Genomic DNA, 13,391 nt, shown 5'->3' on the forward strand with positions numbered 1-13,391 from the left:
AGGAACACCTATGTGAGAATGCTATTCATTGACTACAGCTCTGTGTTCAACACCATAGTGCCCTCAAAGCACATAAATAAGCTAAGGATCCTGGGACTAAACCCCTCCCTTTGCAACTGAATCCTGGACTTCCTGACGGGCCACCCCCTTGGTGGTAAGGGTAGGTAACAACACATCCGCCACGCTGATCCTCAACACAGGGGCCCCTCAGGGATGCGTGCTCAGTCCCCTCCTGTACTCCCTGTTCACTCATGACTGCACGGCCAGGCACGACTCCAACACCATCATTAAGTTTGCCGATGAACGACAAGACAGCCTATAGGGAGGAGGTCAGAAACCTGGCCGTGTGGTGCCAAGACAGCAACCTTTCCCTCAACGTGATCAAGACAAGGAGATGATTTTGGACTATAGGAAAAAGAAGACCAGGCACGCCCCCATTCTCATCGACGGGGCTGCAGTGGAGCAGGTTGAGAGCTTCAAGTTCCCTGGTGTCCACATCACCAACAAACTAACATGGTCCAAGCACACCAAAACAGTTGTGAAGAGGTCACGACAAAACCTATTCCCCCTCAGGAGACTGAAACGATTTGGCATGGGTCCTCAGATCCTCAAAAGGTTCTACAGCTGCACCATCGAGAGCATCCTGACTGGTTGCATCACTGCCTGGTATGGCAACTGCTCGGCCATCACTGGGGCCAAGCTTCCTGCCATCCAGGACCTCTATACCAGGCGGTGTCAGAGGAAGGCCCTAAAAATTGTCAAAGACTCTAGCCACCCTAGTCATAGACTGTTCTCTCTGCTACCGCACGGCAAGCGGGACCGGAGCGCCAAGTTTAGGTCCAAGAGGCATCTAAACAGCTTCTACCCCCAAGCCATAAGACTCCTGAACATCTAATCAAATGGCTACCCAGACTATTTGCATTGCCCCCCCCCCCCCCCCTCTCACACCGCTGCTACTCTGTTAGCATCTATGCATAGTCACATTAATAACTCTACCTACATGTACATATTACCTCAACTAACCTGTGCCCCCACACATTGACTCTGTACCGGTACCCCCCTGTATATAGTCTCGCTATTGTTATTTTACTGCTGCTCTTTAATTACTTGTTACTTTTACTTCTTATTCTTATCCATATTTTTAAAACTGCATTGTTGGTTAGGGGCTCCTAAGTAAGCATTTCACTGAAAGGTCTACTACAGCTGTTGTATTCGTCGCATGTGACTAATAAAATTTGATACGCCATACCCGGTCGTATAATATCATACGGATTGGAGGACGTATAGTATTATACGTTATACAATATCATACGAATTGGATGTCGTTATCATTTGTGTCTAACGTTAGTGGATAACACAGCAGGTTAGAACTAACGTACCAGGTTAGGAGAATTTACATTGCATGTTAGTAGAATAAGGTTAAATTAAGGTTGGGAAAAGGTTAAGTGGAAGGGTTAGCTAAAATGCTAGTCGTCCCCGACACAACCATGCAGCCTTTGGGTTGCTAGATGGTCATGTTATATGCCAACCCATCCTCCCCAACCAACTGCTCTACTTTTTGTTAAGTAATCATAAGCATTATTTTATTCATAATGTAACACTTCATAGTAAATAGAGCTACAAATGTAAGTAACATACCCTACGTCTGTTTAATATGGTCAAGGTGAATTTACAGAAGTAAGAAGCCAAGGGGAAGGATTTTGGATTCAGCAAGAGTGTATGTGTGTTCTGACACAAAATAGCTTATCTTTAGTAGCATCCACCACATCGCGTTCCACTCAGTGGAGGTATAGAGTGAGAGAAGACAAGGAAGTCACTTCAGACTATTCAGATGATGCACCCCTTGAAATTTCAATGTTTCTAATATTCAGTGGCAACAAAAAAATGTATGATTAAATAATAGTAGTTTTTTTTATGATCCTTACCACAAACCTGAGAGGATTTGGTTGAGGAAACAACTTGTACCGTACGCTGTGAAGGATTAACCCACCAATGTGCTGTCACCTATCCAGTTCTTTCTGGTCATTGGTTTATAAACACTGGAGGCAGGGAAAGCAGAGAATATGCATGCATGCATGGGGTTGGAAAATGTCATTTTCCATGTGGAAGTCATTGCTGGTGTTAATTTATTCCGCCCTGTATATTCTAAATCTTCAACAGTTACACAATACATCTTTGCTCAAATAGCTGACTCCTCTCCTTCTACCTCTTTCTCTCTCTCGCAGTGCCACAACGCAGAGCAGCTGTACGTATGGCTCCTCCACTTCATAGCCAATAACTACCTAATCTTCAGTCACAAGCCCGACTTCCTGGAGCTCTCAGGTGAGAGATCAGACATAGGACAGGTTTATTGGACATATTGATAACTCAAACTCACTAAGTGTGACTGGTGTTGCAAAATCCATGCTATGTCCAACTAAGGAAATGGACACGCATGAGTCACCATAAGCTAAAGCCGATGCCAGCTGTTGTGAAAGCGAATGACATTTTAATGACAGCTTTGTGTAGACCGTATGTTAAAGGGAAGTAGTGAGGTGTAATCCATATAGGCATGTTAGTTTTGATAGCACATATTAAGAAGGGGACTACAGGTCAAATAAGCAGTTCTGATTGAGGATGTAGTGGATTGTCAAAGCATGTAAAATAACATTTAAGCACCTTTACATTTTCTAAATAAAGCTTGCACACCTATGACGCTAAATTAGCATTTTTAGCATTTACCTTTCTTGCCGCTCGTCAAGCCACTTCATCCCTGGTTATGACACATTTATAAAGCACACACTGGTTAATAAGCACACAGGGCAGGTTTAGTAGCATCTACAACAGGTTTATTTCCATTAACAATGTTTTCATCGTACACCAGTGCATATTTAAGGTCAAATGGACGGGTCTTTAAGGGCACAAGTGAAGTGATACACGATACAAAGACTAAATAGTACTACACAATATTATTCACATTGGTCCAGCTCTTGGGTGTAAACAGAAGTGTATCAGGCAGAGCATGCATGTGGCTTGATGATGGCTTCATAGAAATGTTGGTTTAGGCAATGACGGATAAAAATAAATACTGGCACTGTGTGTGTGTGTGCGCACACGCGTCCATGTGTGTGAGAGAGCGGGGTGACCTGATATCGTCATGGCAACCTTGGTTTTTTGTTGTCTTGGTTGACAGAGGAGGAGCGGGAACAGGTGGAGAGACTGCGTTGGCCTTCCCGAGGTTACCTTCAAGAACTGAGCGAGTACCAGCAGCGCCGACGCAAACTCAAGAAGTCCCGCTGCCTCGTCATGTGACACCCACCCGCCGCCACACCCTGGAGAAGTAGTGAGAGGCGGAGAGGAGAAGAGGAAGGTGTGGGGCGAGAGACAGAGGACAAAGGAGGGGGAGAGGAGTTGAGAGAAGGCATTATAAAACAGACCAGAACATAATAATTGAGTCATCTGCCTCAAATGGACAGTGAAAAAGGGGGACAGAAAGCTAACCAGCTCGGGAGGAAACCCAAATGGTTCAGCGCAGAGCTGAAAGGTCAAAGAGGCCTGGTCGAAAGGCAACGTCTACGGGAGGTGACATAAAAGACTGTGACGCACTCCGGTTCCCGAGGACCAACACATGACTGTGTCCTTGGGACAAAATGACCGATTTACTTAACCAGGGAGAACTTCAAATGACAGCTGAATTCCACTGGAAACCAGGGCAAAAAAAATAAAAGAAATCTATAATGGCCATGTTCCAGGCGCGCTGACTGCATAACTCATAAGATTTCTATATCATACGAATGTGGTTTCTGATATGTAAATCCTTCTCCAGGCATTGTGCACATGCAAAAAAGGTGATCTGGAAAGCCACCATTATCTGTTCATGGAGGACTATCTATAGCCCAATGAATAACGGTATAAAAATGTCCCTTTCAATGGCAAATAACTGTATCCATGGAGAATGCACAGTGATCATCTTTGCCATCTCCACACAGGAGAGAACATTTTGGTTTTTGGCAGAGAAGGTGCTCAAATTTATAAATGTGCCCAGAAACATTCAAAGGAACCTGCTGAAATGTATCCAAAAGGTTTGGGAGTCTGTCTAATGAACGTGACCCGGGATTGTGCGTCTATAGAGGATGTCTATCTAATCTATGCTTGACACAGAATCTTACAGTCTCAAATCAACCCAAGGCACTACACCCAGGGGAAAACAACTACCCCTTCTCATTGAAGCCACGAAAGTTCAAGGTCGACCATGGTACTGCAGGCATTGGTAGCAGGAAACAGGATCCCCCATTAGAGTAAAAATGGCAATCTTCGTGTAAAACAAAAAAAATGCTTCTAATATACCAGATGTCCTTGAACCGATTATTTTCAAAATCGCACACAGAAGTTATAAGGACAATTTAGTTGCTAATATTGGCAGCCTGCGGAACCCCGGTCGGCCTTCAACTTGAGGGGGCAGGTACTCAATGAGAGGGGGCAGCACTTAGCTAGCCTGCAACATCACTTCCTGGAGTAGCTGAAACAGTGCACATGTCTCCATGAGACGCCATCCTAACCAACTTCATTTGGATTCAATGCGCTATTGAGTCTTCACATAGGAATGAACGGTGTCACGGGATCGATGGCTTTGTCCATTCAATATATACAGTTATTGGCTACACCCTACACACAACTTAATGTCCACTTCTTTTATGTCTGTAATGGGTCATCAAGAAGTGCTTAGGGCTATAGGAGTTGATTTGGGACTAGGCCTACATAACTGTGAGTACATAGTGGTTCTACATGGCTGTCTTATTGGGTTATTCTGCAATGCTAAATCCTCTTAAGAGTGTTAACAGCATTGGGGCACCTGGAGACTTAATCACCACATACACACCTTCCGTGGTGAACAAATGATTTGATCTGTTCATTGAAACCGTAACCAAACAACGCCTCTGGTTTGACCTCATTTTTGCCATAAGATTATAATTTGACGGTGCTGCGACTATTTTTGTAATGTGTACCGTCTGTAACAGGGGGTGTTTTGTGTTTTTTTTTATTTTTTTTAACATCTGGAGTAGAGCTAACTGCGTAATGCACCCAGCATGTGGAGAATAGAGGGTGCGGGGTGTTTGGTTTCGTGGCCCTCTAGCCACGGGGGATGGCCGTGTACAGTAATAGTTGTGACCTCTGAGTCACTGGTAATAAAGACATGTTTTAGAAGAACACGTTGGCACGTCGCCTACTGAATCGTTGACATGCATCTGCTCGGTACGAGATGTCTTCTGTCACGTGTGTGTGTGTTACTGCTTAGTGTGCATTAATAATGAACATACATATTCACATACAGCATGTCATGTGTTGAAGGTTAGTCTGAAGCTTGGTTGCTTTTGGCTTGAATTTAAACTGCATACATTTATACACACACACACTATGATTTGAAGCAATTTCAACCTCATAAACCACAAAACACATAAGCAAATTACTTGCATTCCGAAGCTTTTTGTGGGTGTATGGGGAGGTGTGCTCTTTATTACTCATGACCCCTTATGTTTAAAATGTTACAGAGTGTAGTTAACGGCTCTGCATAAGCGCTAAATTAATCAACCTTGCGTAATCTTAACATCTTCAGTTTCACCTCATCCACGTGCGTGTGACGGAGAGTAAGTCACATGTTGGTGTGAGTAACGTGCATTTATGCTTATTTTTTTTCTTGGGTTGTGTCAATGTTGCCAACAACACAAGTTGTGACTAACAGGCCAACTGATGTATTGAGACATACTGCTTTTTTGGGATCTCTAGCAGAGAGGTTGAGGGATACCTTGCTGCAGGTAAAAAATGCTTACATTTCACTCTTCGCTCCCTTCTGCCTTGTTAACATGCTAAAATGCCACATGCATCGCAAACGTCAATCTAATCTTGTGTTGCCATATTCCGTAATCTCACATTTGCTCTGAAAGGGTAGGCTGAATCGAGGCTACCAACAATCTAATTCATACACTCTTTAGTCCGTTTCTGGAGAATAGCTCCCACTCTGTACCTTGGTGGAAGCTTATGACTTAGAGGCTACACCTTTGCCTCTGGGGTCATTCATAAGCCAAAACGGGTCCCCTAAATGGACAGAAATATTATTTAAATCTAGGCCCTTAGTTAAATAAATAAAAACACAACACATAGCCTATGGCAAGTCAGTTAAGAACAAGTAGTTACATACATCTTAGTTACATGTGTCCCAAGGTGACTGTGGAGGATCTGTTTGGCCAGCAGGTGGCGTGGTGCTCTGGCCCCTGAGCTATCTGTTCTCTAGCCTCCTGAAACACCACCTCAGCTTCTCCCAGTCTGGAGGCTTGCTGAAGAGCCACATTACACCCCCACCCCTCGCTCTCTACAACTTCCCTCTCCTCACTCCCTTTCGTGTGTGTGTGTACATACCTGGGGCAGTGTGTGTCACTGCAGCGCGCCAATGGACTGCAGCATCCCCTCCAGTTTCCCACTTTCGTCCAGATCTGCCACGTCACTGCCCCCTCCCACACACTCCTCACCGATGAACACCCGCGGGACCTACACACACACACCACACTGTACTATTTATATTTGACAACTTTATATACTTTTACTTCTCTACATTCCTAAAGAAAATTATGTACTTTTTACTCCATACATTCCCTGACACCCAAAAGTACTCATTACATTTTGAATGCTTATTAGCAGGTTAGGAAAATGGTCTAATTCACACACTTATCAAGAGAACATCCCTGGTCATCCCTACTGCCTCTGATCTGGCAGATGCACTAAACACATGCTTTGTTTGTAAATTATGTCTGAGGGTTGGAGTGTGCCCCTGGCTATCCGTAAATAAAAAATAACAAGAAAATGGTGCCGTCTGGTTTGCTTAATATAAGGAATTTTAAATGATTTTTTACTTTCAAATAAAATCTTATTGGTCACATACGTGATTAGCAGATGGTATTGCAGGTGTAGCGAAATGCGTGTGCTTCTAGCTCCGACAGTGCAGTAATATCTAACAAATTACACAACATATACCCAATACACACAAATCTAAGTAGGGAATGAATTAAGACTATATACATGTATGAGCGATGTCAGAGCGGAACGGACTAAGATACAGTAGAATCATATAGAAATCAGTATATACACATGAGATGAGTAATGCAAGATATGTAAACATTAAGTGACTAAGATACCGTAGAATAGTATAGAATACAGTATATAGATATGAGATGAGTAATGCCAGATATGTAAACATTATTAAAGTGACTAGTGTTCCATTCCTTAAAGTGGCCAGTGCTTTCTAGTCTATGCCTATAGGCAGCAGCCTCTAATGTGCTAGTGATGGCTTTAACAGTCTGGTGGCCTTGAGATAGAAGCTGTTTTTCAGTCTCTCGGTCCCAGTGATGTGTACGGCAAGGAACTTGAAGCTTTCCACCTTCTCCACTGCAGTCCCTTTTATGTAGATAGGGGGGTGCACCTATCTACATAGTTTCCTGAAGTCCACGATCATCTCCTTTGTTTTGTTGACATTGAGTGAGAGGTTGTTTTCCAGGCACCACACTTTGATACTTAAGTATATGTAAAACCAAATACTTTCAGACTTTTACTCTAGTAGGATTTTACTGCGTAACTCACTTTTACTTAAATCCATTATGAAGGATAGTATATGAATATGAATAGCTGAATACATTCACATGTGATGAGCTTCAAGCCAATCAGCCTTCATGGATTGCTGAGTCATTGCGATGGACGATCGAACTGTTATGCCGCGTTCAGAACAACTGGGAACTCGGGAAAAACGAGCTCCGACTGGGAAAAATCGAGTTGAACGGTCATCCAACTCGGAATTCCAACTCGTGAACTCGGGCCTCTTTCTAGAACTCCAACTTTCCTACCTGAAAATCATTGACGTCATGAGTTTCCAGTTGTTTTGAACGCGAAATAACACTGAAACAAAAAATTCAACATGTAACGTTACAATAGTCCGCATATTTTTTTAAACTACAGTATGTCTTTTGCTATACAAAAAAATTGAGACGTCGAGATATTACCCTCGTTATGAACTCCTTCACCGAAAAGCACTCTTTGTTCTCAAAAATCATCAATTGAACGACAGCCATCTTTGAGATTGTATCCAGACAATTGGGCGCAAAGTTACATGCAGTGTTGTACTCACCACAACAAAGGAATAACGAATTGAAATACTGGCAATACTCGAATGAAGACACTCACCGTCCGAGCTCCAGTTATCTCCAAAAAGTAGTCCTGTAAACTACTCATATCGCTCCGTCCAGTTATGTCAATAAATTCTAAATGCCCAGCTTTGAATTTGTACTTTGTCAAGACCTCTTTGGCCGTAACGCAATACGGGCACGATGGTTTGAGAAATATTGTAACTTTGTCTCCTCTAAGTTTAGTTTCGACAAATTCCTGTGCCATTCTAGCGTTAGTTGAAATACAAAAATATTGGCTTGCAAAATTGATATGAACAGCTCGGCAGATTAATGTTTTGATGAGCCGTCTACTTCCTTATTGTGTCAGAGGAGGCGTGTTTATAAATCGAAGGACATGTGTGAAGTTAGCCACAATTGTGGAATTTTAGGTTTGCCTTCAAAATAAAAGTGCCCCATTGAAACTGATCAAAACGGATACATATAGTGGAATAATGCCATATTTGGACTAGATAATGCTTAACAATGTTTGAAATGAAAATAAACACAATAATTAATACATGTTTCAATAAACAGTAAAAAAATAAATTGTTGAAATCCCACTGTGGATGTATTAGACTGCATAAATGTATTGGGGGCATACATACAGCTCTGGGAAAAAAATAAAAGGCCACTGCAAATATCAGTTTCTCTGGTTTGACTATTTATAGGTATGTGTTTGGTAAAATTAACGTTTTTGTTTTACTCTATAAACTACTGACAACATTTCTCCCAAATTCAAAATAAAAATCATCATCACCGATCCTCCACCAAATTTCACAGTGGGTGCGAGATGTGTGGCTTGTAGGCCTCACCAGGTCTCGCACCCACTGTGAAATTTGGTGGAGGATAGGTGATGATCTGGGGGTGCCTCAGCAAGGCTGGAATCGGGCAGATTTGTCTTTGTGAAGGACGCATGAATCAAGCCACATGCTCTAAATGACAAGATTTGTATTTGGAATTTGGGAGGAATGTTGTCGGTAGTTTATAGAATAAAACAAAATTTTTAATTTTACCCAAACATATACCTATAAATAGTAAAACCAGAGAAACGGATCATTTTGCAGTGGTCTCTTCATTTTTTCCAGAGCTGTATATGCACTGTACAGCCTTGCCCTAGCACTTAATCATGACTCTCAGTTCCATGACATTACACATAAGAGTCATCGGACGAAGGCGTCTTCTGTACGGGGGAGTGTTGTTAAGAGCCCCAACGCTTGGTCTGAACGTTAACACGACATTAACCCGCATCGCTTGCGGTACAGTTTTGAAAGCATAAGGACCTTATCTTTCATGTCAGTGAGAAATCATTTTTTTTTTAAAAGAGGTTCAATTGATACACACCTTTTATAGGGTTAGGGTTCCCACACGGCCATATCTTCATGTTACAGTGTGTGTTTACAAAAAACCGACGGAAGACAGTCAACTACCTCTCCTAATTAGCTATTAGCTAATTAGCTCCTAATACCTGTGTGTAATTGGAAGACGGACGCCACAAAAGTGTTGTCACTGAAAAATTCTGTTGGCTGCAACTGTGTTAAAATCGGTTAAAACAGTGTACAGTAAATATGTATTTTGCATTTGTGAAATTATTTTGATACGATATGAAAGTAGAGAGATTTATGTTTCTAGAACCATCGGATGACTCAAGCAATTGAGAATCGATTCTTGTTTAGGCTGTTTTGGCTTCCAGAGCCAAAAACAATGGTCCATGTAAGGTCCTTGAACTATAAGGGGTAACGTTAGACTCCTTTAGTCCCACTTTGGGCTATGTACTGCCTTACCTGCACCCATGGAATTGGGTATCAACCTACTCAGTGACACCCACAGATTACAATTCCAAAGAGTTTACACAAATATTAGCTTCATAGCTCTTATTGCAGGACTATAAAATGAGCCACATTGACACATTAAACTCACCAGTCATTCATATTGGACTAAAAAGCCTTACCTTTAGAGTGTGCACCAATGAAATGAGTGTGCACCAATGAGTGTGCACCTATGAAATGGGCTATCAGCCCACACAGAACACAACTATGTAGAGTTTACACAATTACTAGCTCTTATTGCAGGACTCTGAAACTAGCTCACCAGTCAACATATTGTGTGTATTGGACATTCATATTGTACTGTACAGCCTTACAGTGGTTTGAAATAAACCCAACCCAAGGAAAATGGTTATGAGACCCTTCATTCAGTGATATAAATGTTTTTCCTAATTATCTCGCAAATCTCAGTTTTGGACAAGATTGAGTTTATGACCAAAATTGTCCTATTTTCACTTTGTAGTCAATTTTGACACTATAATAAATGTTTCTTACTAATACATGTTTCCGTTTTCTACCAGAGAAGTTGTTTATGGCCTTCAACTGCTCTTTAAAGATGCGGTGTGGTATAATTTTTTATACCCTGTCATTTTTTCTATCCAAGTAGAATGTGAAATAAATGTCAATTTTGTTATCAGATATATTTTTATATCAGTGTTCAAGAAAAAAACATAGACCAATCGTTCAACCAAATCTACTAATGTAGATAGCGCCGAGACCCTTAGAAGGTGTAGTTCTTCCTGATGTGGAATTACCTCTAGTTGTCAATGCAGTCAGTCCAGCCGGCTATACAGTTGTGCCCCTCGTATATACAGTACCAGTCAAAAGTTTGGACACACCAACTCTTTCAAGGGTTTTTCTTTATTTTGACTATTTTCTACATTGTAGAATAATAGTGAAAACATAAACTATGAAATAACACATATGGAATCATGTAGTAACCAAAAAAGTGTCAAACAAATAAAAATATACTTGAGATTCTTCAAGGTAGCCACCCTTTGCCTAGATGACAGCTTTGCATACTCTTGGCATTCTCTCAACCAGCTTCATGAGGTAGTCACATGAAATACATTTAAATGAATAGTTGTGCCTTGTTAAAAGTTAATTTGTGGAATTTATTTCCTTCTTGATGTGTTTGAGCCAATCCGTTGTGTTGTGACAAGGTAGGGGTGGTATACAGAATATAGCCCTATTTTGGTGAAAGACCAAGTCCATATTATGGCAAGAACAGCTCAAATAAGCAAAGAGAAATGACAGTCCACCATTACTTTAAGACATGAAGGTCAGTCAATATGGAAAATTTCAAGAACTTTGTGCAGTTGCAAAAACCATCTAGCGCTTTGATGAAACTGGCTTTCATGGGGACCGCCACAGGAAAGGAAGACCCAGAGTTACCTCTGTGGCAGAGGATAACTTCATTAGAGTTAACTGCACCGCAGATTGCATGCCAAAGAAATGCTTCACAGAGTTCAAGTAACAGACATATCTCAACATCAACTGTTCAGAGGGGACTGCGTGAATCAGGCCTTCATGGTCAAATTGCTGCAAAGAAACCACTACTAAAGGACACCAATAATAAGAAGAGACTTGCTTGGGACAAGAAACACAAGCAATGGACATTAGACTGGTGGAAATCTGTCCTTTGGTATCTCCAAATTTGAGATTTTTGGTTACAACCGCAGTGCCTTTGTGAGACGCTGAGTAGGTGAACGGATGATCTCTGCATGTGTTGTTCCCACCGTGAAGCATGGAGGAGGAAGTGTGATGATGTGGGGGTGCTTTGCTGGTGACACTGTCTGTGATTTATTTAGAATTCAAGGCACACTTAACCAGCATGGCTACCACAGCATTCTGCAGCGATACGCCATGCCATCTGGTTTGCGCTTAGTGGGACTATTATTTGTTTTTTAACAGGACAATGACCCAACACACCTCCAGGCTGTGTAAGGGCTATTTGACCAAGAAGGAGAATGATGGAGTGCTGCATCAGATGACCTGGCCTCCACAATCACCTGACCTCAACCAAATTGAGATGGTTTGGGATGAGTTGGACAGCAGAGTGAAGGAAAAGCAGCCAACAAGGGCTCAGCATATGTGAGAACTACTTCAAGACTGTTGGAAAAGCATTCCTCATGAAGCTGGTTGAGAGAATGCCAAGAGTGTGCAAAGCTGTCAAGGCAAAGGGTGGCTACTTTGAAGAATCTAAAATTATATTTATCACTTTTTTGGTTACTACATGATTCCATGTGTTATTTCAGAGTCTGATGTCTACATTGTAGAAAATGGTAAACAAAGAAAAACCCTTAAATGAATAGGTGTGTCCAAACTTTTAACTGGTACTGTATATACACACAGACATACACAAAATATGGGGGATTGGAAATTATGCAGATAATTACATTGATGGAAGCTACAATCTGCAATATTAAAGTGGTTTTACCCCCATTTTTTATCAAACATTTAATCTCAAAAGAACACGGCTTGGGTCATGGACACAAATCAGGTCATCCAAAAGAAAACCAAACCCAAGAAGGAAAATTCCTCTGCAGAGGAGTAGCTGCCATCGATTATGGAGCCACACTGATGCCAGATCCTATCAGATAACAGGACGACAACACTTGCTCTTCCCCAGATGGTCTTTAAATGCGGTATTCCCTAATCACATTTGCAGAGATCTCAGATACTGTTGCATTGATGACATCCTGACAAATATGGGGCATCTCAGGTCATGGAGGACTGAATGCCGCAACCTTGGATTCAAACCAAATACTACTTTGAGCGACCAAATTAAGAAATATCCTTCATTTTCCTTGCAAAGCAGCAACATGAGTAGACATTGAGCGATCATCAGGACCGTGATTAGTTGATTCAGGTGTTAAGAGCAGGGCTGCTGCCAGTGTAAGCGATTGGGGTTTGCACAAGACTGTTTGGGGGAGTGAACAGAAGTCCTCAGATCTCAGGCAAGGTTACGTGTCACAAGTGTGGCGAACCAAACTACCTTTGCTACACTTCACCCTTCTTCGACCACCTCCTCTCCGAATCCAAGTCACTGCACCAATGTGACTGGCTGGGTTTGAACCTGGGTCGCCCGCGTGCCATAAGTCTGTTAGCACGCAGAGCTAAAGCCTGTAGGCATTTGCTCAAGGAGCCAGCTTGTTTTCAGGCAAGATTACTCATCACATGGTTCACCAAACCACTTACATTAGTTAACATTTAATTATATAATGGAAAATGTATCGTCTCTGCCCTAGAATGTATAAAACCGCAGGCACATAAATGTGTTGAAATATTCATGTAGTCACTGACACTTGGAAGGAAATTTGCATTTGTCCATTCAAACTTAAGACCAGCTCTGCAAGTCCCCCCCCCCCCCCAACTGTTC

At 41.9% G+C, this 13,391-nt stretch overlaps 2 protein-coding genes across 2 annotated transcripts in view; one reads left to right on the top strand and one right to left on the bottom strand.

Moving 5' to 3' along the window:
- Nucleotides 1–3,305, top strand: part of LOC120063911 (rho-related BTB domain-containing protein 3-like) — a 26,830-nt gene extending 23,525 nt beyond the window's left edge. The window contains exons 10-11 of the mRNA XM_039014227.1: nt 2,226–2,322; nt 3,173–3,305. Coding sequence (XP_038870155.1) covers nt 2,226–2,322; nt 3,173–3,291 — 216 coding nt within the window. The 3' untranslated portion in view covers nt 3,292–3,305. The remainder of the gene's footprint in view (nt 1–2,225; nt 2,323–3,172) is intronic.
- LOC120063922 (glutaredoxin-1-like) lies at nt 2,812–8,524 on the bottom strand. The gene is made up of 3 exons (XM_039014236.1): nt 8,206–8,524; nt 6,394–6,522; nt 2,812–3,311 (listed from the first exon to the last, which is right to left on the bottom strand). Exons 1-2 carry the CDS (start codon nt 8,410–8,412, stop codon nt 6,409–6,411), a joined length of 321 nt encoding a protein of 106 aa, XP_038870164.1. The 5' UTR covers nt 8,413–8,524; the 3' UTR covers nt 2,812–3,311; nt 6,394–6,408.
- Between the last annotated feature and the right edge of the window lie 4,867 nt (nt 8,525–13,391).

Source organism: Salvelinus namaycush, chromosome 2, assembly GCF_016432855.1.
Source record: "Salvelinus namaycush isolate Seneca chromosome 2, SaNama_1.0, whole genome shotgun sequence".
In the NCBI taxonomy this organism is placed as follows: Eukaryota; Metazoa; Chordata; class Actinopteri; order Salmoniformes; family Salmonidae; genus Salvelinus; species Salvelinus namaycush.

Coding starts and splice junctions, on each gene's coding strand:
- LOC120063922 (XM_039014236.1), bottom strand. CDS start 8,412: ATGGCACAGGAATTTGTCGAAACTAAACTTAGAGGAGACAAAGTTACA. Junction 6,523..8,205: donor AGATAACTGGAGCTCGGACG/GTGAGTGTCTTC, acceptor GTGTGTGTGTAG/GTCCCGCGGGTGTTCATCGG.